Source organism: Miniopterus natalensis, chromosome 1 (assembly GCF_054644295.1).
Source record: "Miniopterus natalensis isolate mMinNat1 chromosome 1, mMinNat1.hap1, whole genome shotgun sequence".
In the NCBI taxonomy this organism is placed as follows: domain Eukaryota; kingdom Metazoa; phylum Chordata; class Mammalia; order Chiroptera; family Miniopteridae; genus Miniopterus; species Miniopterus natalensis.
In genome coordinates, this window is record NC_142081.1 from 3,080,462 (window position 1) to 3,106,363 (window position 25,902).

General features: G+C 56.1%; 1 protein-coding gene across 2 annotated transcripts in view; it reads right to left on the reverse strand.

Annotated features, from left to right (window-relative positions):
• DYNC1H1 (dynein cytoplasmic 1 heavy chain 1) overlaps nucleotides 1–14,492 on the reverse strand; it is a 61,926-nt gene extending 47,434 nt beyond the window's left edge. The window contains exons 1-7 of one of the 2 annotated variants that reach the window (XM_087818163.1): nucleotides 14,107–14,492; nucleotides 6,501–6,588; nucleotides 4,513–4,686; nucleotides 4,032–4,287; nucleotides 3,490–3,676; nucleotides 1,948–2,219; nucleotides 1,632–1,859 (exon numbers count right to left, since the gene is read on the reverse strand). In XM_087818163.1, coding sequence (XP_087674289.1) covers nucleotides 1,632–1,859; nucleotides 1,948–2,219; nucleotides 3,490–3,676; nucleotides 4,032–4,287; nucleotides 4,513–4,686; nucleotides 6,501–6,588; nucleotides 14,107–14,359 — 1,458 coding nt within the window. In that variant the 5' untranslated portion in view covers nucleotides 14,360–14,492. Of the gene's footprint in view, nucleotides 1–1,348; nucleotides 1,571–1,631; nucleotides 1,860–1,947; nucleotides 2,220–3,489; nucleotides 3,677–4,031; nucleotides 4,288–4,512; nucleotides 4,687–6,500; nucleotides 6,589–14,106 lie in introns of those variants that run through there. The other variant, XM_087818169.1, reaches the window with a different exon arrangement.
• Nucleotides 14,493–25,902: the final 11,410 nt, after the last annotated feature.

Consider the following 25,902-nt stretch of genomic DNA (forward strand, 5'->3'; position numbering starts at 1 on the left):
CTCTATTTCAGAGTTAAGGCACCAGGCCTTTTGCTTGGTCTATTTTGTGTGTTCATGGAGAAGCACATGTATCACCAGATCACAACTTCAAAAATCACTGGCAACAGTTTCTTCTATAAACCTATGTGTTTTGTTTTATGCATTTAGGACATTCTGAGGACTTCTGGTAATGGTTGTGTGAGAACAAAACTATTAAAAAGCAGCCATTTCAGGACAATGGGAAAGAACCCAAGCAGCCAACAGCTTGGGAAGTGATTTCCCTGCAACACCAGGTACATGGTGAGGTCAGGGCCTCTGCCGGAGGCGTGCCCACCCCCAGCTCAGGCAGGAGAACCTGTAGCCCTGCTGGCGGGAGCAGAGCAGCACCATGCTGAATGGGAGATTCTGTAGACGAGAGTCTGAGAAGGGCTGAGCTAGGAAGTCACACCCACACGGGAGACCCCAGCGAGCCCTGTGAGAATGAAAATCTGGGGAGATTTACAATTTGCTTGTTAACCAAGAATTCTATATTTAGTGAAACCAGTTCAAATATGAAAGCAAAACATTTTTCTTGATAAATAGAAAATGAGGAAACTGCCCTGGCTGGTTTGGCTCAGTGGTTAGAGCATCGGCCTTGAAGGGTCTAGGGTTCAATTCCAGCCAAGGGCACGTACCCTGGTTGAAGGCTCGATCCCCGGAGGCAACCAACTGATGTGTCTCTCACATCGATGTTTCTCTCTCTCTCTCTCTCTCTCTCATATCCTAGGGTGAGGATTTAAAAAATGAGGAAACCTGTTGGCAGCAGACCTATGGAACAAGGGAGAAATACTGGCAGAATCCCTTTGGTCCAAGAGGAAAAGACACCAGAAACCAACTCAGACCCACAAGAAGGAACAGAGACCTGGAAAATGTGAACATGTTGACAAATGTGAAAGATGTTTTTCTTTTCCCCTAACTTTTCTAAAACGCAAATGACTGTTTAAAACAAAACTTACGACCCTGTTGCTGGGTTGCTAACACACAGGGTGGGCAAAAGTAGCTTTACAGTTGTTCGTATGGACAATAACACAGTAATTAACAACAATACAAGAATCAACTCTGTGTTTTGCGTACTCACAGCTGTAACTGTAAACCTACTCTGTCCCACCCTGTATACAAGTGTCAGACAGACAAGAAGAGCACTTTCGCCCATCAAACACTTGGCAAGCAGGCGCACCCTGCACTGGTGAAGAGAAGAGAAAGCTGGATTGAGAAGTGAAGAAACAATGTATGAAGGAAATGAGCCATTTATGTATTTTAACAAGCCTCAAGCATATGCGAGTATGGTCCACATTCTACAGAAGAGGAACCTGGAGAAAACGTTAGATACCGTGTCCAAGTCACACAGCTCGTCAACCGTGGGTTACGGGGCAGGAGCCTGGCAGTGTGGCTCTCGGGTCCCTGCAGTCCGAGGGTAGGAGTGAGTGGATGGAGGAGTTAAAGGTTGGACTGAAACAATGGAACAGAATCACTAGCTCGTGAAGGCGACAGCAGGATGGAGACGGAGCTAAACAAGTGCTCACGGTGCAAATCAGAAACCGGTGGGTAACTCTAACACTGAAAAACAGGGCATCGCCAGAACCCCCGCGCGGGTTCCCGGAGCGGCGTCACACCTGGGGCCGCAGGACCCTGACGATGACGGCCCTCAGCTGCTCGTGCTGGCGCCGGAACTTGCGCATCTGGTCGAGGCGGGCCTGCAGCTTCCTGTGGGCGGGGTTGATCCGCCACACCATCTTCAGGTTCTCCTCCCGCTTCCTCTTCACGATGTCCCTCAGCAGCACCTGGAGTTTCTCATATTCGTCGTCCCAGGTCTGGAACACCTCGAAGCACGCGACCATGACCTGGGAGCAATTGACCAAGGGGGCTTGTTATTAAAACGCAGTTGCGTCCCAACGCCCGGAGGTTGGTGCCTGAGAGGGTGAAACTCACTTTCTCAAACTCTTCATAAGCCACGTGCATTAGTTTCCTGGTGCCCAGCACTTTCAGCAGCTGAGAGCTCAGGTCCCTGGAAATGGCCTCCACCAGGCGCAGCGCCCTCTGAATGGGGTACTTGGTGTTCCGGATCTTCCTCAGGTGGGTGAAAATCGCCACCAGCGCCTGCCGTATTTTGTCCAGCTCAGTGGCAGACAGCAAATCGTTCAGCGGGAAATCTTTCATCAGAGGGTTGTAGTCGTTCACGGTTTCCAATGCCTGTTTTAGACCTGGGGGAAGAGACGACCACAGTGGTTTTCACATGAAGTAACACCACACATAACATAATGGTACGGGTCATTTTACCTCAGCTGAAAAGCAATGCAACCGGCAGGATATTCCGCACAGGCCCTCACTGGGTAAGTAAACGGAAACCTGTCCTCACGATGGGACATTCTGATGTTGCAAACGACTCAGTGACACAGAAACTCCTTCATATTTGAGGAAAAACCTCTGTCACTAACAGCGCCTTGCATCGTCTCATTTCCACTCGTCAAAGAGAATCAGTGTCACGCCCTATGGCTATGGGACACCCTCATCATTCGTCTTGGGTTTGCTTTACCATCTAGATGTTCTACTAATAGTTTAGAGAAACTAAAATTTTACCATCTTTAAAAACACTAAAATCTAACTTTTATACCCATGGCTCAAATTGGGTGAGTGTGCTATTGACACAATCACAGAAGCCCCTGGGACCTAGTCTATTTTTTTACTTCTCTGGCATAATATTTTAAAAAAACGTGTTAGAAAGAAATAAAGGTTTCAGAGGAGTTACAGAAAATTCAAGGTGTACTTTTTAGTAAATGCCCAGGGACCGTGTACAATGCGATCAATGTAATGGGACGATTTCCGCCTGGAACTTCCTCTAACATTTAAACGTTGGCAACATATCTTGGAGGGAACGAGAGGGCACGGCCCAACTGCAGTCCTGACTGCTGGTTCTAACAAGCCCATGGGCACGGAGTCGTACAGACGTGCTAACTGTACCTGGTCGCTCCAACGTTCATGGCCCCACTGTGTGCTAACGCAACACCACTCACAGCTGCCCACGCAGAAAGCTGAGGGCACCTCGCCCCCTTTCAGAACAGAGAGGAGAGCAGAGAGCGGGATGGGGCAGGTGAGAGGAGGGAGAGAAAGCACTGAGCAGCCCTCCGTCCCCAGCCCTGTGGGCAAATCAATTAATTCTGCTTCCGTGAGCATCTTCCTGCCCGAATGTCGGAGGCACCGACTTTACACTGAAAACAGCCTGGTCAGGGGACCAAGTAGTGGGACAGGATGGGATTCCCTTGGCTCTCTACCCTCAAGCCAGGAAACTATGTTCTCACACCCTGGGAGGTACGTGGAAAAACCATTTTCATTACCTAGGATGGGTGAAGATGAGATGACGCAAGAGCGGAAATAGCAGGAAAGACGGTGCATATGTTAATCTTCATCTAAATTGTCATCAAGGTCTTACAAAAGCCAGAGTAACTACTGACCGGGTCATCAGCTCTGCTTTACCTGTGTCGGTGTCGAAGCTGACGGTGGCGTGGAAGCGCTTGCCGTGCTTCAGGATGTCCAGCGTCAGCAGGACCTCTGGGCTCTCGCGCTTCTCCTGTATGCGGTACAGCGCACGCTCCAAGTTCAGCCAAAAACTGATTTCCTGTAAGGCAGTTCCTGAGGCCGGGTCTCGATCAAGCTTGGTCACCTTTAAACATAAAACAACACTGAAGAGCATTCACATTTACACAAAAGTGGGAAAGTATCGTTAACCACACACATGCATCATGATTTAGTTTTCACATTTTGAGATTTCCTGCCTACAAACGGTAAGTAGTTGAACTTGAGATCACAGGAAGGAGAGAGGCAGGACAAATGCTCTCAGGGTGAATGTGTAGTCTCCCACTTTCTGGGCCTGCTGGCCCCCAGTGGAGCAGACCCAGGATCAAGGGCAGGTACGGCCAACGGTCACCACAGAATTTACCTCCCTGGCAAAAGCCCAGGCCAGGTTTCTAGGAAATCAGAGAGTGAAGCATTCACACTACTTTCGACCATGCTCTTACTTTCTGGATTTCGCGGATCCAGCGGTTAACTCCAGATTGTAGCTGGTTGAGAAAAGTGGGGTCTTCCACCTTGTCTCCAAAGTCTGTAACTTTTGGCTTTTCTCCACGCTCGTAGCACTGCTTGGCAACGTTCGTGATGATCGGGTGGATGGGTAGGCTGATCTCGGGGATCTCAATGTTCTGCTGCAGGTGTAGGAGTCCCATCTCAAGTTCCGCAATCTTTTTCTCAACTGAAGGAGCCATTTTATCACCATCCCTAAAAAGACAGGAAACATCTCAACACTTGGTGCACTGCTGGCCCCACAGACATGCTCGTACTTCAGGTCTGTCAGAGTAACAATACACATTTTATCAATGCAATGGGCCTATATCCTCTTGGCTGTCAGCTTCACCCTCCGATTCCTGAGTTTCACATCCTCTCTCAGTGTCTCGTGAACTCAGTGAAATATGATTTGAACCAACAAAGGGAAATGGCTGTTACCTGTCTGCCTTGCCCGACTCTCTGATGTAGGACTTGAAGAAAGGAGCCACCGCATTGCTGATGAAAGAGTGCAGGGTTTCGTATGGGGAGTCCTCGCTGAGCGTCAGGACACGGAGCTGGGACGACACGGGCTTGTCTGCGTCAATCACTGGAGTGCGTTTAATGAAGGCCAAGCTAGAGCAAGCAGAGGAAGACTTTAGAACAAAGGTGGTCTCATTCCCAACCGGTCCTGACAACTGTGGCCTGCTCGGGGTTGCATATAAATGAAAAACTCATTTGAATGTTTAATTTAAAATCCCACTAAGAAGAGACTACATTGCTGCTTTTCCAACAGTAAAACACAGCACTTACCTTTCTTTACTCGTGAGAACTAATCAAGGCAAGGTTATGGTTGCAGCAAGGACTGTGAAACCAGGCAAAGTTCCTTTGTGTCATAAATGGGTTACAATCACAACCTTGGCCCCATTAAACTAATAACCTCCCAGCAACTGCCAGCGGCAAGCCACAACATACTTAAATCTGATCTTGTACTAATCTGCAGCACTCACTCACAGCACTAACCACATATCAGCTTGAATAAACAAAGTCACCCCCAGGTTGAAGTGAAAATGGGCATTCCAGGCCCCATGATTCTCCCGGTTTATCTTCTGCTGTGCACCACCCCCCGCCCGAGTCACTACTTAAGCTAGATGTTCCCTTCTCCAAACCTATCATGTGCTTTTGTGCCTCTGCTTAAGAAAGCTATATTCAGCTGCTAAAATCCCAAGTAACCCTCGCAACCCTTCCTGCATTGCTTCCTCCCTGTCTCACGGCAGCTCGCACCTCTAAGACTGTCAAGTGTTTGTTAGCTGTGTAGTCACCAATCTTCCTCCCAAGACAGCTAGCTTCTCAGGAACAGAATCCAGGTTTTACTGCTTTGCACACCTACCAAGTGTCTTACGTACAGCAGTGCCAAAGGTGGTTGAATTAATATCTTTAAGAAAATGGATATGTGAATTTCCCGGTTCCCAGGCCAGTACTTTACACGCGATAATACTGAGGCTTCCTGATGTGACGCACCAAGAGGAGCAAAGTCACAAAGGAATTCCTGCCAACAATGCACAACTGGAACCTGATCACGGACAACATCACACAAACCCAACTGAGGGATATGCTGCAGACCACCATCTGTCCTATCAAAAATGTTCATGTCATGAAAGACACAAAGGGTCAACACAGAAAGACACAGAACCGAATTCCGGGCCAGTCGGAGCACTGCACCTGGGGAACAGCGTTAGTCCAACACTGCACTTCCTGAATGTGGTGACTGCAGCTCAGAACAAGAACGTCCTTGTCTTAGGAGATGCCCTGAAGCACTCGGGGGAAAGAGGCAGGTTGTCTATAACCACCTCAAAATAGTTCAGGAAAAAACTGAGACTGCCAACGTGCTACATGTTAACAACTGACACCTGGGGGTTCTAGACACTACTCATGAAGCTCCCGTAAGCTTGAAATTACCCAAAATAAAAGGTTTTTAAAAGCCAACGCAGAATCAATTATAACACGTATTTAAATCTGGATATGTCTACCGGAGAGTAAGTCGGCACTGCCTCTCTAGAGGGTGGAAAATCTGGTAACGCATTCAAGATGCCAATGATGCACCACGCCTGAACCTGTAACACTGCTGCTGGGGACTCATCCTACAGACTCACACCTGTACCTAACAACGTCTACTAGTTATTTGTAACCAAGATTCAGACACAGCCAAAGAGTACTATTAGCTATGTAAAGTACATTATGGTCAAACCTAAAATGGGTGCCACGACATGGAGGTTAAAGTAAAATATTTTAGAATTTATAGTAATTTGGAAATCCTCTTAACTTGAACTCATGAAAGCAAAGATAAGGCGCAGAAATCGTTGTTTCCTTACTGTCTTTGCCTAGTCGGTCTGACTGTCGCCTATCTCACAAGCTCAGACCCGAGACTATGGCCCGTTCGCGTCACTCACCTGTTGGACTTGACTCCGTAATGAATGTCTATGTTAATGTTGTAGGAAATGAATTCCTTCTCTTCTTCTCCTTCATCACCGACATCCTCTGCAAACCACAACAAACATTACATCACTCTCCTGCCAGCACTTCCCATTTTCAATCGGCTCTCCCTATTTTTCCCTTCCTACCCATTCTGTCTGACTCCTGACTGGGCACTTCTTTGCCACATAAAGTTGGGCAAGGGGGTGAACCTCTCTGCAACCCATGATTCAGTGCCCGTAAACCGGCACGGCCACCGGCCTGTGCTGCTGGACGCACTAACACGCTGTTGCTGCCCAGGCTGTCGCTGGGCAGTGCTGGAGCAGGGCCTGGTCAGCGTGCTGGGGGGTGGGCCTTACAGCCAGTTCTCTGGGCTCCCCCCCAGTCCCACCTGCTGTGCTCTGGACAGAAGTCGCCTCCCTCATCTCCCCCTGCATTCTGCTCAGGTTCTTACTCAGCACTTACTATGTAACAAGCACTATACTAGGGACTTCAGGTAAATCATGCCCTTAACCCTCCGACAACCCTCTGGGGGCTGGCATGACTGTCACTATCCTGGTTTCCCAGGTAAGGCAGGCAAGCAAACTGCCCTTAGACACATGGCTGGAAAGGGGCAGAGTAAGACTTCAGAAGCCTGTGATTCCAAACCCAGGGTCCTCACCAGAACACAGGCTGCCCCTCCCTCACCCAGGCCCCCCGGGCAAACCCCTATCAAGAAACTGCTATGTAGAAACACCCAGGGTCCCTGAGAGGCCTTCACTGGGCCTCCCCTCTGCTCCCGTAGCACTTCTCAGGGCCTGCTGGGGGTCGCCTTAGGTACCCGCTTCCTCCCCAACTGTGAGCTCCTGATGCCCAGGGGCCATTTTAAAAGTTTACTGGATTTAATAGTAATATAGCTCAAGATACATGTGAACAAAACTTCTAAACAGTTGAAAATCAAAATTGAAAGATTAAAATAAAAAATGTGTAAGAATGGAAATGATGCAAACCTCTGGGTCTGGCACTAACCCACTAGAGGCTAACGCTCTAGTCGGGGTACCCTCGCAGTGACGAATGCGCGATACGGAGCCTTGTTAGCAAAAATCACCATCCCAGGGTTAACTCAACATGATAGATACTGGTTCACCTTCACTTTCACCTTGGGATGTACCAGCAAAGGCGGCGACAGAGCTGCGTGATCCTGGGAAAGTCATCCCTCTTCCTCTGGGCTTCTAATTCACGAGATGTGACGTGGCCAGCAGAGGGGTGGGGTGGGTGTTACGTCAGGTGGTCTACACCGTTTCTTTAAGCTCTCAAATCTAGGAAATCTGAACATATATGGCCTGGGCAAAGCCACCTGCTTCACTGGTTTTAACATGAAACAAAACCCACACTTAAAGTGTGTACAATGTTACTCTATCAGTAAGACAGTAACTCTTTCAAAATACTGCTTTGGGTATAATTTTAGGAAGGGGGGGTAGAACATCCTGGTATGCCAGGTACTTATAAGCTATTTTTAAAAAATGACTAAAAAGCAAAACAAAACAAAACAAAAACCCAGCTACACAAATCAGCTGAGTGTTCTGACCACCAAAATGTGGCTACACCACAGGTAAGATAAACCACACTGCCTCGCGCCAGCCACACGTAACTCAGTGCGCAGTGCGAGCACCGGACAGAGCATCGGGAAACATCTCAAACCCAGACAGCTGTCGGGGAGGCAGGATGAAATACCTTCTCCCTTCGTTTTCGAACTTTCCATAATACTGTTCTATAATTCAAATAAAAAACACCTCATCAAAATAACACCCACGCCGCATATAGGAACTAAACGTAACATTCCAGAATCAGCCAAGGAAGTCTCTGACAACAATCATTTCTTCCTCCCGGCTAAAGATTCGTCACTATACAAACTGACAGACCGGACGCAGCGTCCAAGGATGCTGCCCACACTCCCTAATGCGGCCAGGGCCAGGAAGTGGGCAGCAGGCCAGGCTTAGGGATGAGTCACGGCTCCTGGGGCTCCGCACAGGACACCGCAATGCAGCAGAGGGGGCTGGGCGCAGGAGGCACACCCGGCGACACAGCCCCCAGACTCGGGCAGGCAAGCGGGAACTCTCCAGCTGCTCTGCGGAAGTCTACCCATTCTTTTATTTATTTATTTTTAAATCCTCAACTGAGGATATTCCTTCCGTTGATTTTTAGAGAAAGTGGAAGGGGGGGAAGAAAGAGACGGACGGACAGACACACACACACACACACATCAACTGGTTGCCTCCTGCACACACCCCAACAGGGGCCAGGGATTGAACCTGCAACCCAGGTACGTGCTCTCGACCAGGGATCAAACCAGAGACCCTTTGGAGTGTGGGCTGACGTTTTAACCACTGGGCCACACCGGCCAGGTCGAATTCTACCTTCTCTTGATGACAGTAACTAACCAATGCTGCTATTAATTGCTCATAGAATACATCCTGGATTTATTTTTAATGCCTAATCCCCATAAATACAGAGATTAAATGAAGTCTGAGTATGTCTAACTCCCACAGAGAATTTATGACACTTTTATAAACTGCCATCCAATAATCTAACCTTTGTGTCTCTCTGTAAATGATTCCATCTTCCAAACAACAACTTGACATTTTAGTTCTGCAGAAATATTAAAAATTGTTCAGATGAGGGAAGACACTTGACAGCTAATTCTTAATAACGAAGAGGCTGTTCATCCTGCTATATTTAGAAGCTTATATACAAACACAAACTGCGCGTTATTAGGTAGTATCTTTCAGTAACGTTTGACTCAGTGTCACTGGCTAATACAGAATGACCGACACTGCACTGCCTGCTAACAGTCAAAGAACCAAAGGACTAGGCGTGCTGGGCCGCCCGTTACATCGGCCAGTGGGCGTCTCTCTGGCTAACTTCCGAGACTTGGCCACGTTTCTAGAGGTGTTCAGTGTCGGTTAGCACAATCTGTGAATGTTTCTACCGAAGGACTCGTTTACTTCAAACTATGAGTGATTCACACGGTTACACTGTGAATTAGGTGGACATCATGCCTCCTCGATGAAACAGAAAAAGGAGCACATTCAACGACCTTACGACTCAAACTACCGCCCTGGCCGGTGGCTCAGGGGCTGGAGCATCATCCTGTGCACAAAGGGTTGCAGGTTCAGTCCCCGGTTGGGGCGTGTACAGGAGGCTACCAATCAATGTTCCTCCCTCTCTCTCTCAAAACAAAACAAAACCCCCACAAAGGACTCAAACTACCTGTCCTGGGTAGACCAGGATGTTTCCACACAGCCTGGTGAAGAGCAGCTGGAAGAGGGGCAGCGCACGCTGGCAGAGGACGGGCACGGCGGCCTGGCTCACTGCGCCTGCGGGCATCCCCTCACTCCCGCTTCCCTCGGGCAGGTCTCTTCCCACAGTGAATGAAGCCAGGCATCCTCTCCAGCCCTTGCACCACCAATTTACTGGTTACCTGTTCCCCGCTCTGTCTTCCATCGTCTTGTCCCTTAAAACCAAAACCACACCTGCACCCCAAGATTCTGGCCATCACTATCACACGCCTGCACCCCGAGATTCTGGCCATCACGATCACACACCTGCACCCCGAGATTCTGGCCATCACTATCACACACCTGCACCCCGAGATTCTGGCCATCACTATCACACGCCTGCACCCCAAGATTCTGGCCATCACTATCACACACCTGCACCCCGAGATTCTGGCCGCCACTATCAGATGTTGTCCCTTTTCCCCCATGCGGTGGCTTCCGTCCCGTCCCAGCTCTGGTGCCTTCTCCTGTCGCCTGTGTTCACCCTTCGTTCTCCTTCGGAGGGGCTGTGACTTCCCCGCCCCAGCCACGCAGGCTCGGGGACAAGGCTGACGGCTGCTGAGGAAGTCTGAGTGTCCCTCCAGCCTGAAGCCTGCCCTTGTAGCACTTCGGGATGTGAAGGGAGAGTTGACCCCACATCATACTTGCACACAATGCAAAACTGGGGTCCATTTTGATATTTCCAGACAAAAAGAGAAATAAGGACTTGAAAACTAGTAAATGACTAATGCTTAAAGGGCTTAAGGCAGTATTATTTTTAAATAACAGAAATTTATTTTAAAAGCCATAGAAAGTAGCCCGTCCAGCGTGGCTCAGCAGTTGAGCGTCGACCTGGGATCCAGGAGATCATGGCTCAATTCCCGGTCGGGGCACAGGCCCGGGTTTCCAGCTCGATCCCCAGTCCAGGGCGTGCAGGAGTCAGCTGATCAATGACTCTCATCACTGATGTGTCCCCCCCCATTCTAAAAAATCAATAGGAAACCATCTCTGGGTGCGGAGTAACAAAAAATAAAAATAAAAAGAAGCGACAGCAGTTTCCCTCTGCCGTCCATGTTTCCTCCCAGTGCCAGCTGCACCCCCACTAGCCTCCTGCAGGGGGTCTGTCCGGTGACGGGCAGGGCCGTCGTGGCCGTGGGCTCCTGGCTGGGGACCGAGACAGCCCAGTGCCAGAGAAAACGCTTCCTGGGAACTTATTAACTATTTTACTAACCATCTCGGGGGCTAAGCAAAGGCCCCAAACAAATGCTTTTTAGTCATCAATCTACCTCATTCTTTGTCCTTTAGGGAAATTAAGTCCTCAGACAGATAATTTTTTTGTTAACCCTTACCCGAGGATATTTTCCATTGCATTTCAGAAACAGTAGAAGGGAGGGAGGGAGGGAGGGAGCGAGGGAGGGACAGAGGGAGGGAGGGGAAGAGAGAGAGAGAAACATCGATGTGAGAGACACACGATGGGTTGCCTCCTGCATAAGCCCTGACCAGGGCTGGGATGGAACCTGCAGCTGAGGTTTGTGCCTTTGGCTGGAATTGAACCAGGACCTTTCAGTCCACAGGCCGATGCTCGAACCACTGAGCCAAACCAGCCAGGGCCAGGCAAAAAAATTTTTTAAATACACACAATTCCCCACACAACTTCCCAGACTGTTACAGCTGAGAAGCGGATGCTGTACACGGCACTGGCTTGCTTTCAGAGTCCAGTCCCTACCTACCTCTGTGCTAATGAGAGGGAGGTGAGCCCCTTTGACTCTGCATCTCAGGGAAAACTAGAATTCTAAGCGCAGGATCAGTGCTAAGGGTAGCCACTATTTTCAGACTTCCAGTTCTACATTAAGGTTCCAGACCTGTATGTGCCCTTGGCTGGAATTGAACCTGGGACCCTTCAGTCCTTGGGCCGGTGCTCTAACCACTGAGTCAAACCAGATGGGCAAGCCTACCTTGTCACTGCAGTTACTACTGGAGGCTCATATTTGCTTAAATATACAAATGCCAAAGCTAACTCATAAAAACCACCCTGAAGAAAACCCTCCGACCAAGTGACCCGGGTCTGTACTTCTATTTCCATTATGTTAGTGGAGCCGAGATGCTAACTGGACTGATGGAACCACAGTCTTTCCTCAGACGCTTCCTAAGTGAAAAATAAATCACAGGCAGGCTGAATTACTTGAAATACTTCAGGGATTTTCTTTTTAAATCCTCACCTAAGGATATGCTTATTGAAGGGAGGGAGGAAGAAAGGGAGAGAAGGAGGGAGGGAGGGGAGGGAGGGAGGGAGGGAGGGGAGGAAGGAGGGAGGGAGAAACATTGATGTGAAAGAGAACACTGACTGGTTGCCTCCTGTATGCCCAACCAGAGATTGAACCCGCAACCTAGGTATGTGCCCTGGCTGGGAATCGGACCCCCAACCTTTTGGTATATGGGATGACACTCCAACCAACTGAGCCACACTGGCCAGGGCTTTAGGGCTTTTTAGAAACGCAGGAATGAGGCAGGATTTCAATTTTAGATAGTCTCGTTCCTTAGTCAGCGTTCTAAAGTGCAAGTCATTATGGAGCCGAGATCTGGGCGCTGGATACTCACTTCACTGAAAGATGTGCCTGTCAAGAAATCAGAGAGACAGCAGATCTACACTAACTAGAACGCGCACTAGAGAAACAGGGTTCCACCTGATAATTAGCAAAGTCCAATTCCCAGGTGTTTGAGAAAAGTCAATTACTTATGAGCACTCTAAAAGCAAAGGGAAACACATTTTTTTTTCCCTCCAAAAAAAAAAACTCAAGGTAGAAATCCCCGATTTCAATACATCAAGTGCGCAATGAAAATATGATCAAGAACTAGCCAAGGTCAAACTACTCAAAATACAATGAACTTAAACAACAAAGGTTAAAACATATTTTAATAAAATAATGTGCATTCATTGAAAAATGCTGACAGTGTATGCTGACAGTGGTTACAGCTGGGTCGAAGGATTCCAAATGATTTAGATTTTATCTGTATACTTTAAAGTTTTCTACCATGACTATGTATATACTTTTTGAAAAAGAGTAGATGAATTAAATGTGCTTTAGAAAACACACAGACGCTAGTGGGCTTCCATTCAGTAAAACATTAACCCCATCATAACAAGAAACCCCAAGCATTAACACATTAATACTCTAAATCACCCGGCAGGGCTTATTTGCTTTAACACTCCCTGTGGCTCTAAGAAAACGATTCTTTCACGCTCTCTGACCTTCAGCAGAAGCAGAGGCTACAATGAAGCACCTCCCGAGAAGAGTAGCCTCTGAAAGAAACAAAGTATCACAAAGAGACCCTGCGAGTGCGCTGGGCGAGGCCAATCGCACAGGTTCTCCTCCTCACGGAGCCACACAGCTTCTCGAGATTATAAGCGCTTCCTGGGGAACATTTTCCGATAATGCACAATCACTGGTACTAATTCACACTTCCCAGCACCTCAGCCCTGGGTTCCCAGGGGGGCGGTGCCACCCTGCGCGCCGCCGCTCAGCCCGCAGCGCAGCGTCACCGTCCTCCACCCAGGGGTCCTACCGGGCCCGCGGGCCCCGCCCTGCGGGCAGGCTCTCCCCTCCGGACGACCCGGCCCTACTTCTGGGGGAGGTCGCCCCTCGCCTCCTCCCCCACTAGCGGCCTAACCGGAATCTCTCTTTTTTTTTAAAAAAAACAGTCAAACAGACTCGAGTATCACAGGGTCATCCTAAGGATCACCTAAGCTTTCCACAATCCTCAGGTACGATGAGCGTGGGCTGGAAACGGAGCCGTCGAGTCTAAGGACGAGGCTCGGCTGGCGACCTTGGCTCACTTCGCCGGAGCCTCAGTTTCCCCGCGTGTAAATGGGAAGATCCGCCCGCCCGGTATGGACCCTGTGAGGAACCCAGCGGCGGACCTACGCGCACGCACCCACCCACCCACCCTCGAGGGGTGCCCGGCTCGCAGCCCTGTCACCCGGGTCCCGGCGGCCGGGTCAGCGCCGGGCCGGGCGGGGGGGCGGGGGTGCCCCGCGGCCTGCCCCTGGCCCGTCCTGACCCGTCCCTCCAGAGCTGGAATGACCCGGACGCACATCCACACCGAGACGCTCATGTGACAGGGGAGCCGGGATGCGGCCTCCGCCCGCCGCGCGCCGCCCGGGAGGCGCCGTCTCCACCCAGCTCGGCCATCTTGAGGCCCGACAGACAAAGCGGCCCCATTGTTGCGGCCGCCGGCCGCCGGGGCCGCCCCCTCCCGCCGCCACCCGGAAGCGGCGCCCGGGCCGCACCTTTGAGCGTGGAGCGCTCCACCAGCACCGTGTGGACCTGCGGGTCCGACAGGAACTTGCGCATCTGCTCCAGCGCGCTCTTCTCCTCCAGGGCCGCCTCCAGCGCGGCCGGCGCCTCGCCGCCGTCCTCCAGCAGCAGCGGCACCAGCTTGCGCAGGTGCTTCTGCAGCACCGAAACGTCCGCCACGTTCTGCACGGCCGACACCTCCAGGCCGGCCGAGCCGTCCTCGCCGCCGCCGCCGGGCTCCGACATGACGCCGCGCTCGGGACCCGCAGGCGGTGCAGAGAAGGCGGCCGAGGCTCCGCGCGAGGGCGAGGGAGCGCGCGAGCGAGAGAAACGGGCGCCAGACGCCGACCGCCGCTACCCTGCGGCCGACTGAGAGAAGAGCGGGCACCGGCTCCGCCCTAAAGGCCACCGCCCGGCGGCCCCGCCCCCCCGCCGCAGCCACTGGCGCCCGCTCGCGGCCCCGGCGTCAGGACGTCGCGCATGCGCGGCGGCGAGCCCCCGGCGGCGCTGCCGTGCAGCCTTCTGGGACTTGTAGTCCCAGCGTTGGGCGGGACCCTGCGTCTCAGCACCTCAAGTCCTTGAAAATGGGAACTTGGCCCGCGGGGCAGAGAAAGGTGGTCACGGCCTACTTTTCGTCTTGTTTACTGCTGTGGCCGCAGCGAACAGCGCAGAGCTGAGACACGCCGCAAATACTGAATGAACAAATGAATGAATGAACGTATGAATGAACGAGTGAATGAATGAATGAATGGTGATGTGATGCGAGCTGATGCTTTTTCAGCACTTAGCTTGTGCCTGACTCTGTTCTAAGCACTTAGCCCCGTTCTCCCGTTGAACGAGGGAATGACTACAGTGTGTTAGGTGCTAAAATATATACTCACGACCTATGTGTTATTGGATCTATAGGGAGGTGCGGACATTTATCAGAGGGGAGAAGGTGGGGAGCGTGCCCAGGCACGTGCCAGGAGGCTGGGCTGCAAAGGGAGATTGGGGGGGTTCATTCCCGGGCCGAGGCCTGAGGGCTGCAGCTGCAGCTCTGACTGCAGGCAGTGTTAGGCAAAGCTGAGAGATGAACCCCCGGACTGTGGGCAAAGCTGCGAAGGACAGAACAATTCCCCCAGGATGCTGTGAGGACCAAGAGGGAGGCCTGGGTGAGCGCTTCCACCTAGAAGGGCGATGCTCCGCTCGCAGGCGGGGGGCTGGCACTGCCACTGGCGGGCCTGAGCACCTGGGTCCACAGAAGGCGCGGGCTGAGGGGCCTGGCCGGCTAGGGGTCCCCCGGCTCCCACCCCCCTGCGCCTCCTTCCTTACACTACAGTGGCATTAGGGCCGGAATCCAGGTGGCCCCCATTTATTTATTTAGTGCACAGTCTTGGTTTAGAGGTGGCATTTTCTTTTAGTTGACCTTTGATAGTGCAGATCCCTAACTTGCCTCTTAAATTGCATGGAGGAAGGGAAGCCAAAGGCGTTATTTTTATATCAAAGTGCACAGTCAGAGAGCTGAATCCTGATTGGTGGGAGGATGATGGGATGATGTGGGTTCCCCAAATCATCTTCGGAAAACCCGGAGACCTAACGTTATCCGGGCTCAGTCACCAGGTGCCAGGCCCCGGCGGCTGCTGGAACCCGGAGACCAGTCAGCTGATTGCTGTCTTCAGGGACCTGATGGAAAGGAAGGATTACTGCCCCACCCTCCTGCCCCGCAGTCTGCCCTCGGGTGACGTGCCCCAGCAGAGGGAAATGACCTCCCGGGAACAATGAAAGCGGCTGCCACGGGTCTGGGCTAGGATCCTAACGGTAATTAATGGCAACACCAGCAGCAGCCAGCACTCAGCGCCAGGCACTCTGCTGAGTTCTTCCCCACCCCATGCCCTCGGGGTAGGAGCCGGGGCAAAGAGGAAAGCCTATTAGGTGCAGATCAGTGACGCCTGAACTGACCCCCTGAGACCCAGAAGTCCAGCAGCGACCTGGCGGGCGGCCAGAGGCTGCGGGAGAGCTGCTGGGTGAGTCAGCACCCACCCGGACACAGCCGCTCCAGCACCTGAGGGACTGACTCCCACACCTGCAACCGGGCCCCCAGCCAGGGCGCGGGTGCCGCTCCAGGTGTGCAGCCCTGTGGGACAGGCTGGGGGCCAGAAGCGTTCCTGCCCGAGATGGAAACGGGGAACCCGAACCACCCGCCTGCAAGGCTCCTGCGTTTCTGTTTTCTAAGGGTGTTTGCTGTATTTAATAAATGCCGAGAATGGCCAACAGACATCGGGTGCTGCTGGTCACAGGGTGCTAAGCGCTCTGGGCCCCCATCCTGGGGGCCGCTGGACTGCCCCGGGGCTGGAAGGTGAGAGTCCTGCTCTTGTGAGGTGCCCCTGAGGCCTCTGGCTGCCGGACCCCGGCCCTCCCCGCATCAGGCCCCAAGCTGAGCCTGGGGGGGCGGGCACCCAAGCCTGGCCGCCCCTCTGCCTGCTGGGTTGGGTGTCCCAGCTGTGTCCTGTCCCCGGCGGCACCGTCTTTCAGTTGGCAGTGGGCAGGGGGTGCTGGAGGCCGGGCTCCTTCTAAGTCCAGGGGGGCGATCGTGGCTGCTAAGGGGGCGCTTGTGTTCTATCGGCGGTTGGAGTGGACCTGTCGGCACGGGGGAGGCCGCATCCGCCCCTCGCCGTCTCTTCAAAGTCCCGCTCGGGCGGCCCCGGGTCCGAGCCGGGTCGGGCCCATTTCCGCCGGCGCCTGCCCCTCCCGCCGCCCGCGCGTCTCGGCCGAAGCCCCGCGGGCGCAGCGCGTTCAGGCCCCGCTCCCGGGACGCCCCCTCCTCGCCCTGGAAACTGCGCGCGGGGCTCGCCCGCTCCTCCAGTCCCTCGCCCCACGCGCGCTGGCTACGGCCGTGAACCCGGGACCTTGCCCCGAGAGCGGGGTGCCGGGGTGTGGGGTGCGGGAGGGGGGGGCAGCGGAGTCTGCTCCACGGCGCACACTTTGGAGTTTGACCTTCCCAGCGGCTGCCGGCGCGGGGCTCCACCCCGCCCCCCCCCAGGCTACGGGGCGTTTGCTGCTGAAGCTCCTCCGAGGACCCACCCCCTTTCCGGCTCCGTCCCGAGTCCAGAGCCCCGCGGGACGGCGGGGGCCAAACGCGGCTCCCGGGGGCTGCGCGCCCAGCTGCGCGGGGGCGGGGCGCGGGCGGGGCGCGGGGCGGTCCCCTGGCGCCCTCTGGTGGCGCAGAGGCGCCCGCACCGCGGACCCGCCTCCCGCGGCGGGAGGCCCCGCCCCGCCCGCTCCCTCCTGTCGCTGCGGCGCCGCCAGGCTCGCGTCCCAAGGTCGCCCGAGTCCCTCGAGCTGGGTCCCAGAGCGAGCGATGCCAGCCCGCGGCCCACCGCGCGCCCACTGGCACCGGCTCGCTGAGCCCCTAGCAGGGCCCTGGGCCCTTCTCTTACTTAAGAACCGTGTCCCCCGCCACGGCCACCGCGCGGGCGTCCCGGGCGCACGGACCGCACCCCCTCTCGCGGATGGACGTCGCCCCTGAAGTGGTCGCCCGGCTCCCGAGCGTCCTCTCCACCTCCTGCATTACTCCCAACCGTGTCCAGCCTATTCCAACGCATCTCTTCTCGAAAAAGAAAAGCCAGGCCCTCGGCACCTCTCGCTGCCCTTCTCGGCAAAACTCCTTGAGGGTGAGCCCAGGTGGGGTGCCTCTGCCCTGCGCGGGTCACCCGTGGCCCCCACCGGCCGCCCGGGCGCCCCGCCTTACACGCTCCTGTGCCTGGCCTCGGCGGCCACACCGCCCTCGCCGGCCTCAGGGCCGCGGCTCCCGCGCCGTCTCCTTCGCTGGGTGCGGGTCCTGCCCTCTTTCCAACCTCCGAAGGCTCGAAGGCCCAGTGCTCAGCCGTCAGAGGCCATGCGCCACCTGCCCAGGCGGCCTCCGCCGCGACAGTCAGGACCCCTCTAGGCCGCGACGCCCTCCCCAGCAGGCCTGCCCCCCGCCGCCGGGCGCGGTGTCCCGGGAAACGCCGACTCGGCCGCGGGCTGGCAGTGCCTGCCGAGTGCCCCGGATCCCTGCCCACAGTCCCGCCGGTCTGTCGATTCCCGAGCACTCGCCTCCCCTCGCAGTGAGACCTGCTTTGGCTCCATGTGTTCTGAAGCCGTCACTAGATGCATAAACATAGGGCAGTCATGGGCTTTTTAATGAACAGACCCCTTCATCATTTAGTTTTTTTTAATGGATTGACTTTAGAGAGAGAGAGGAAGAGAGAAATACGGATTTGCGTCCCACTTACGTTTTCATGGTTGATGCTTGTATGGGCTGTGACTGGGGCTGGGACTGGAAATGCTCTCCCAGCTGGGCTACCTGGCCAGGGCCCCTTGTGCCCTCACATCTCTACCTGGTCCAACAGCAAACCCTGCTGCTCCCCTCCTGACGTCAGCTCAGCTCAGCCCAGCCCTGGGTCAGGCCCCCGGCTCTCACCCAGGCTCCGGTCACAGCTGCCGTCCAGGCGCGAGGGGAACAGTCTTCATAAACGCAGGTCCGGAGCCCGCAGCTCTGCCCAGCGCTCCTGCGGCGTCTCATCTCACTGGGGGAAAACGGCCTTGGCTTGTCCCTGAGCCATCTGGCCCTTGGCTCTCCCTCCAAACCCACCTCCCACTTCTGTCCCCGAGGCCTGCTGGCTGCCTTTCGTCCCCGGTGACACAAGGCACACCTCAGCCTGAGGGTCTTTCCCTTTTTCCAGAACTTTCTTTCTCCAGGGCCCTAAAGGGCTGGCCCCTTCTCTAAGTCAGACCTCTGCTCAAGGGTGACCCTTTAGACGGAACCTCTTTGACCCCGTCTCCAAAACAACCCCCCTGCCCGGCTGGGCGTGGCTCAGAGGTTGAGGGTCAACCTAGGATCCAGGTGATCAGGGTTCGATCCCTGGTCAGGGCACATGCCCGGGTTGTGGGCTCCATCCCCAGTTGGGGGCGTGCAAGGGGCGGCCCATCAATGACTCTCTCATCACTGATGTTTCTATCTCTCTCTCTCTTTCCCTCTCCCTTCCTCTCTCCGAAATCAATAAAGATATATTTAACAAAACAACCCCCCTGCCGCTCACCCCTTTACCTACCCCCCCCCCAATTTCCCTGCGTGATGCTTCTTACTGCCATCCCTGGTCACAGTGGCAGCCACAATGCACCCCTTCATTCAAGACTGAGGAGGCGCCCTGTACAAAGTTCTTGATGCACCCTGACGAAGTCACTTCCCCGGACAGCTGGGGATGTGGGAGGCCACGTGTTGTGGGCTGAATTTTGTTCCCCAAAACGTTGAAGTCCTAACCTCAACGTGACCTTATTTGGAAATGGGGTCCTTGCAGATGTAATGAAGATGCCATTCTAGATTAGCACAGGCCCTAAATCTTATGACTGGGTTTTTTTTGGTGTTTTTAATTTATCTTTATTGTTGGCCAGGCTGGGCGTGGCTCAGCCGTTGAGCATTGACCTAGGATCCTTCGAGTCCCGGTCGGGGCACATGCCTGGGGTTTCGGGCTCGATCCCCAGTGGGGGGCATGCAGGAGGCAGCTGATCAATGGCTCATCACTGATGTTTCTATTTCTCTCTCCCTCTCCTTGAAATAAAGATATATTTTAAAAAAATTATCTTTGTTGCTGAAAGTATTACAGTTCCCTCACATCTCTGTCTGGCCGAAAAGCTAACCCTGCCGATCCCTTCCACCCGGCATCCGCCCCAGCCCAGGCCTCCACCACACTGTCGTCTGTCCCTGGGTTATGCATGTAAGTTCTTAGGTTAATCTCTTCCCCGCACGCCCCCTTCCCTCTGAAATTCTTAACTCCGTTGCATGCTTCCATGTCTCTGACTGGTGTTCTTATAAGAGGGAGACCTGGGCCCGGGGACACAGGCCCACATGGGAAGGAACAGCGCTACGAGCTGAGGACACCAAGGGTTGCTGGCAGTGCCAGGAGCTGGAGAGACGCCTGGGACCGAGCCTCCCTAGGTCCCCGGAAGAAACCAGCCCTGCCGGCCTGGATTTCAGAGGTCTGGCCCTCGGAACTGCGCGAGAGTAAATTCTGTCTGAGCCACCAGCCTGAGGTAACCTGCTAGGGCACCCCAGAGGATTAAAGCACTGCTGCCCCTGGACCCCGAGTCCTGCACCACGGGAGCTTCAGGACAGCAGGACAGAGGGAACGGGGGCTCCTTCTGCCAGCAAACAAAGTTGTCAGGCTTCCTACGGCTGTGGGCAAGTCAGCCACTGGTCAGTCTGCCGCCCTGCCCTCCACAAAACAGTGCTAAAGATAAAGACCTGCGTGTCTGACGTGGCACAAAGATACTTTTGGCAAATCCTTGGCATGTGATGGCAACACGCTGGTTTCAGCGCCCCAGTCCAGCATCATGTGACTTTTTTTTTTAAGATTTTTAAAACTGATTTTTAGAGAAACACTGAGAGATGGAAACATCAACTGGCCGCCTCCCGCATGCCCCCTATCGGGGGCCGAGCCCACAACCCAGGCACGTGCCCTGACTGGGAATCAAACCAGCAACCTCCCGGTGCAGGGACAATGCCCGGCCACTGAGCCACACCGGCCAGGGCGCGATTCGTTTTTATACTGAAGTGGCATTTAGTCTTGTCCTTAAATGTGAGGGACCTGCCAACAGCTTCGCCTGCCGGGCGCCTCTGGCGACTGCAGCGGACGTTGCGGGTGCAGGTGGTTAAGATTCATCTTCTGCCCCCAATGAAGAACTCGCAGGACCAGGGCCCGAGGGACCCGACGCGCTGGCGGCGGGCGGGCAGCTCTGGGACTCGGGAAGGGGGTTCGCGCTGGCTGCGCCCCGCCCGAAGCTGTAAACGCTGCACCTGCCAGCGCAGCCGCCCCGGGCTGGTCAGTGCGGCCACTGCACCCCTGCTGGGCCCGCCTGGGGCTGACACCGGGCCGGGCCAGGCTCCCCGACCGAGGTCCCGCAGGCCGGGGTGGGGTCAGGGGTGGGAGAGCCAGGCCGAAGGCGGGGGCTGGGTCCGGACCCCGAGCAGGGGCTGCGGCCTCTCCCTGGGGGAAGGTGCGAGAGACGCCGGCGAGGTTTGGGGTTTCGGGAGCAGAGGACACGCTGCCTTCCCGGCCGGGGTGCCCAGCTCGGTGGGAACAGCAGCGAGGCTGCGGGACGGCGGGGGAGGCTGCCGCGGGACCCGCCGGGCCGCTCCGGCCCAGGGTGAAACGCCAAGTCCTTTCCGCGGCGCCGCCTCGGGCCGGGCCAGGGCTCCGCCTGCGCCGGCCCCGCCCCACCGCGGGCCTCCCGAGCAGCGGGCGCGGGCCCGCCCCCCACGGCGGTGCGTTTCCAGGCCGCGAGGCCACCGCAGGCCCAGCGCCGCTTCGCTCTCCAGCGACGCTGTGTCCGGGCCCCTCCGGGAGCGAGAGCCGGGGCGCAGCGGGCGGGCCCCGTCCTCAGGAGGGCCCGAACCCCGGCTCGGGGCCTGGGTCTTTCCAGCCCCTTCCCGCTGCAGCTGGAACCCAGTTTCGAGGGTACCGCGGTCTCCATCACGTGCCCGGGGCGGGGGGGGAGCCGGCTCGGTCACGTGCCCTGCGCCGTCACGTGAGCGCTCGGGCCAATCCCCGCGGCCAGAGCCGCGAGCCTTGGATTGGCTCATCCCGGCCCTGGGGCGGGACTTTGCTCCGAGGAGGGGAAGCCTCGACAGCCCTTCCCCGCCCAATCCTGTCATCCGCGTGAATCTCGCTCGCTCGCGAGATTCGAGGTGGGGCGGGCGACTCTAAGCCCCACAATGCACCGGGCGGGGTGGGGCAGCGCGTACAGGCGCCGCCTGGCTCGCCGCCCTCGTCATCTTTCTGAGCCGGCCTTGGGCGCGGGGCCTGTCCGGTCCCTGTGGCGCAGACGGTGGGACGGGCTTCGTAACGTGGACCCCAGGGCCTCCCGGCGCCGTCCCCTCCCGCCCGGAGCCCCTGCCTCCCTCACGGCTGCCGGGCCTGGCCCGCGCTCCAGCTGGACTCGGGGCATCTCAGCCGCGGCCCTTGGCTGGGCTCTGGGGGCGTGGCCCCCGCCACGTTACCTGCAGCCGAGGCTGCGTAGGCGTGGCTCCGGGCTCGCGGTGGGCGGGGCCTCCGCGGGACTCACGCCCGGGACCTCGCAGGGCTCGCGGGGCCGGCCGCGGGCGCTCACGGACGCGCGCGTGGGGCCGGGAGTCGGCCGCCCTGGCTCCTCCGCAGCGCGGCGACCTGCTCACAGCCCGGCCCGCCCGCCGCCTCCTGGGCCCGCTCCTCCGGCGGGGGGCGCTCGTTCATCCCTCCGCCCACCCAGTGCCGGTCGGGCCTGCGCGCTGCGGGGCGGCCCCGGCCCCGCGCCCCCGCACGAGCGAGCCGTTCTCCCGGCGACGTGAAGTTGGGGAGCCGGGCGGAGCTGTGAGCGCCTCGGGGCCGGTCACCGAGCGGAGGGACAGAGAGCTAGTGACCAGCCGGGGCGGGGGGGGTCAGCAGGGCGTCGGCCCCCGGGCGAGGCTCCTGTCGGAGCGGAGAAGGGAGCAGGGCCCGGCGCTGACCCGGGGGGCTGCTGGGCGGGGTGCAGACGGGTCGAGGGCGTGACTTTGGCCCCTGGGGCTGAAGGATGCAGGGGCAGGAGGGAGCTGGACTTAGAAACCTGAGACTTCCTGGGCTCCGTTTCCCCGTCTGTGAAGCGTGGGAGCCGGACTCCATCCCTAAGGTCCTCCGGGCTCTGATTCAGAGCAACACTCTCGTAGGTGACAATCACGTGATTGAAACAGAGCCAGGGGAGTGATGGGGAGGGGGGTGGGGGAGGGTCGGGGTGCCACCCAGGAGGGGCGCGCGAAGAGCCGGGTTCTGATGGGCGAGCGGGACCGGGCGCCCGCCCAGGTCGGAGCCCAGATAAAGAATCTGAAAAAATGCCCCAGGTCCTAACAGTTTGCCCCTGGGAGTGGAGCTGGCCGGCCGGCGGCTGGCTTTGGGGGATAAGGCACAGAGGGATGCAAGGACGTTGTTCTTTTTTAAAATGTTGAACAATATGGCAAGTCAGAGAGAGACGGATGCCAGGCCTTCCCGTTTCTGCTCGGTCACAGCTGGGCACAGACAAGGTGCCCTGGGGGTCCGCCTGGCTGGCAGGGGCTGTGGCAGAGTCCGCACGGTGCCCAGCATGGGGGTTCCGAGGCCTCGCTGCTGTTCAGGAGGCGACCCTGCTCTGGTCTCCCGCCGTGGGGCAGTGTGCTCACTCTGGGGTAACTCCTGGTGAAAGGGCCCTTTTCAGTCAGGTCCCCACACCCTCTGACCAAGTGTACGGTAAACAGGTGCCCTGGGGCGCTGTCCACCCGCCTCGGGAACCCCAGAGGGAAGGGTTACTGGCCTGGTGCAGTCACCGGCCAGAAAGTGCCCTGACCTTTACACCAAAGGCCAGGTCGATTTGGAGACAGAAATGGAGACTAACGAGGCCACCGCACCTGAGTGCTCAGCTTTAGACTGACTTCGTTACAGTTTAGTGCCAGGATCTGCCCTTTGTCCTTTTGCCCCCTGGAATCCGTGTGTGTGTGTGTGGGGGGGGGGGGGGGGGGGAGGAGTGTGATAGAAACTCCTGGGACACAGACCCATTTGATAAACGCTGTTTCTTGCAGAGAAGATACAGACACATAATTCCGGGGGTTCCTGGGCGCTCCTGAGCCTGGGGTGAAGGCCCTCAGTCCACACGGCTCTTCTTCCGTCCCGACTGCACCGAGCTCACCCAAAGTGCCTGCTGTTGGCTGCTTGTTACGGAAACTGCCTTGGTAATTACTCGAGACGGGTGGTAACTGGACTTGCAGTAATCACATCGCGATAGCATGTCGAGCACCACACTCGCGGGCCCTCGCCAGCCCGACTCCGAGACGCCTGCAGGCGGCCCACCCTGCAGGCGGCCCACCCTGCATGCTCCTGGATGTGATCAGGAAAAGCTTCGGACAGAAAAGGTGAATTAGAGTTTCTGTACCCCACTCCCCACGCCTTTCTGTGGGATTTGCATAATGCTTTTGTAAAAAGCAGAAAAACAAGAGACAGCACAGCACGCAGGAGTGGGGGAATACTTGTATCTTCACCTCTAGGAACTACTACTGTTTCTAAAAAAGTGCTAATCTTAGTGCATTTCAAACTTTTTGGTAGTGGAACCCCTCCTCCCCCCATGAAATCTTATGTGAAACCACATCTAAACAAATAAAAGCTGAATTTTTGATAAATTTATAGGTTCATGTTAGTACAAAGTTAATGAAAACAAGCTAATGAGCTGCTGGTCTCCAAAGTGTTGAAATTTGGTACATTTCAGTGCTTTTTAAAAAGTAGTTAAAATATTGCAGAATGTAATTTACATAAAAACTATAGCTTCTGAAGTGTGGGCGCCGGCCACCCGACTAGATGGTTTCTGAGGTTCTTCCAGTTCTAGGAGTTCACGGCCACCCCGTGACACCACAGCCCCACGGCCTCTCTCTGGTCACCCTCGGCCCCGTCACGTATTGGTGGCCTTCCCCTGAGATGCTCTGGGTGTTTCCAGTGTCCGCAGTGGGGAGGGGCTGGGACTCCCGGGCTACGCCGTGGGCTGAAACCTGGCTCCTTGGGCCAGTAGCTGAGCCTTTGCGTGCCTCAGTTTCCTCACCTGTGGTGGGTTGTGAGCATGAACTCACAGGTAAACGAGGCACCGACAGCGGCTGAGGCTAAAGGTGGCGGTAAGGAAAGGGTTACTGTCATCCCCGCTGAGCGTCCGAGCAGCTCAGGGAAGGACCATGGAGCCAGCTCAGCGTTGCTCTCAGGCCTCTTGCTGGCGAACAAGTGCAGCAGAAGCCGGGTCGGGGGGCAGCCCGCCTCCATCCTGCTTCTCCGGAATTCCTGACCGCTGTGGCCTCCTCAGGACGGGACGCGGGACACCGAGCGTGGGGACGCAGTGTGAGAGCTGCAGCGCACCTGCTCCTGGGCGGACGCGGGGATTGTGTGATTCCCAAACTACCCCACAGGGTTACCAGACGCTCAGGCCACAGGCTCGTGGGGAGGTCCCAGGGCCACCCGCCGCCACCTGGGGCTCGGTCTCTTCAGGGCACCCGGCTCCTAGAGTGACTTCTTCCAGTGGGAGGAGTCACTGACACCACCCGACAGATGAAAACACTCAGGATATAGGTCACAACCCACCTGCTGGAGTGTTGCTCAAGCGCAACTGCGGGGATGAAACCGCCATCCCGGGCCGCCTCTCGTCCACTTCTCAGTAACAGCCTCGGTGAGGACAGTGAGCTCGCTGCGCAGGGGGTGAGTCACCCCCGACCCCTGACTCACTCTCAACCAGTCTACTCTGTTTCCCAGACATTAATGGCGTCTCAAGAATCATTTTAGCCCTGGCCGGTGCTGCTCAGCGGCTAGAGCGTTGGTCCAGGCGCCGATTCCCGGTCAAGGGCATGACCTGGGCTTTGGGTTCAATCCCTGGCCCCGATTGGGGTGCACACAACCAATCCATGTGTCTCTTTCACATCGATGTTTCTCTCTCTCGCGCTCCCTCCCCCCTCTAAAAAAAGTCAATGGAAAAAATGTCCTTGTGAGGATTAGCAAACACAAAAAAGAACTTAAACATGATCAGGGCTCTAATAATTCCATCTCCACGAACTGCTCCGATCCACATTTGCCTGCTCAGGGTGAGAGGTGGTCGATACGAAGACGCCTCTACTTCTCCCGTGAGAAAGCGGAACGAGCTCAGCGTGGGCTGCGTGGGGGACACCGGCCCCACCTTCCAGCCAGCGTCCTGGGCGTGGCGGCCGGACCCTGACAGACTCGGCACGGTCAGAGCAGCTGGCCCAACACCACGCTGCATGC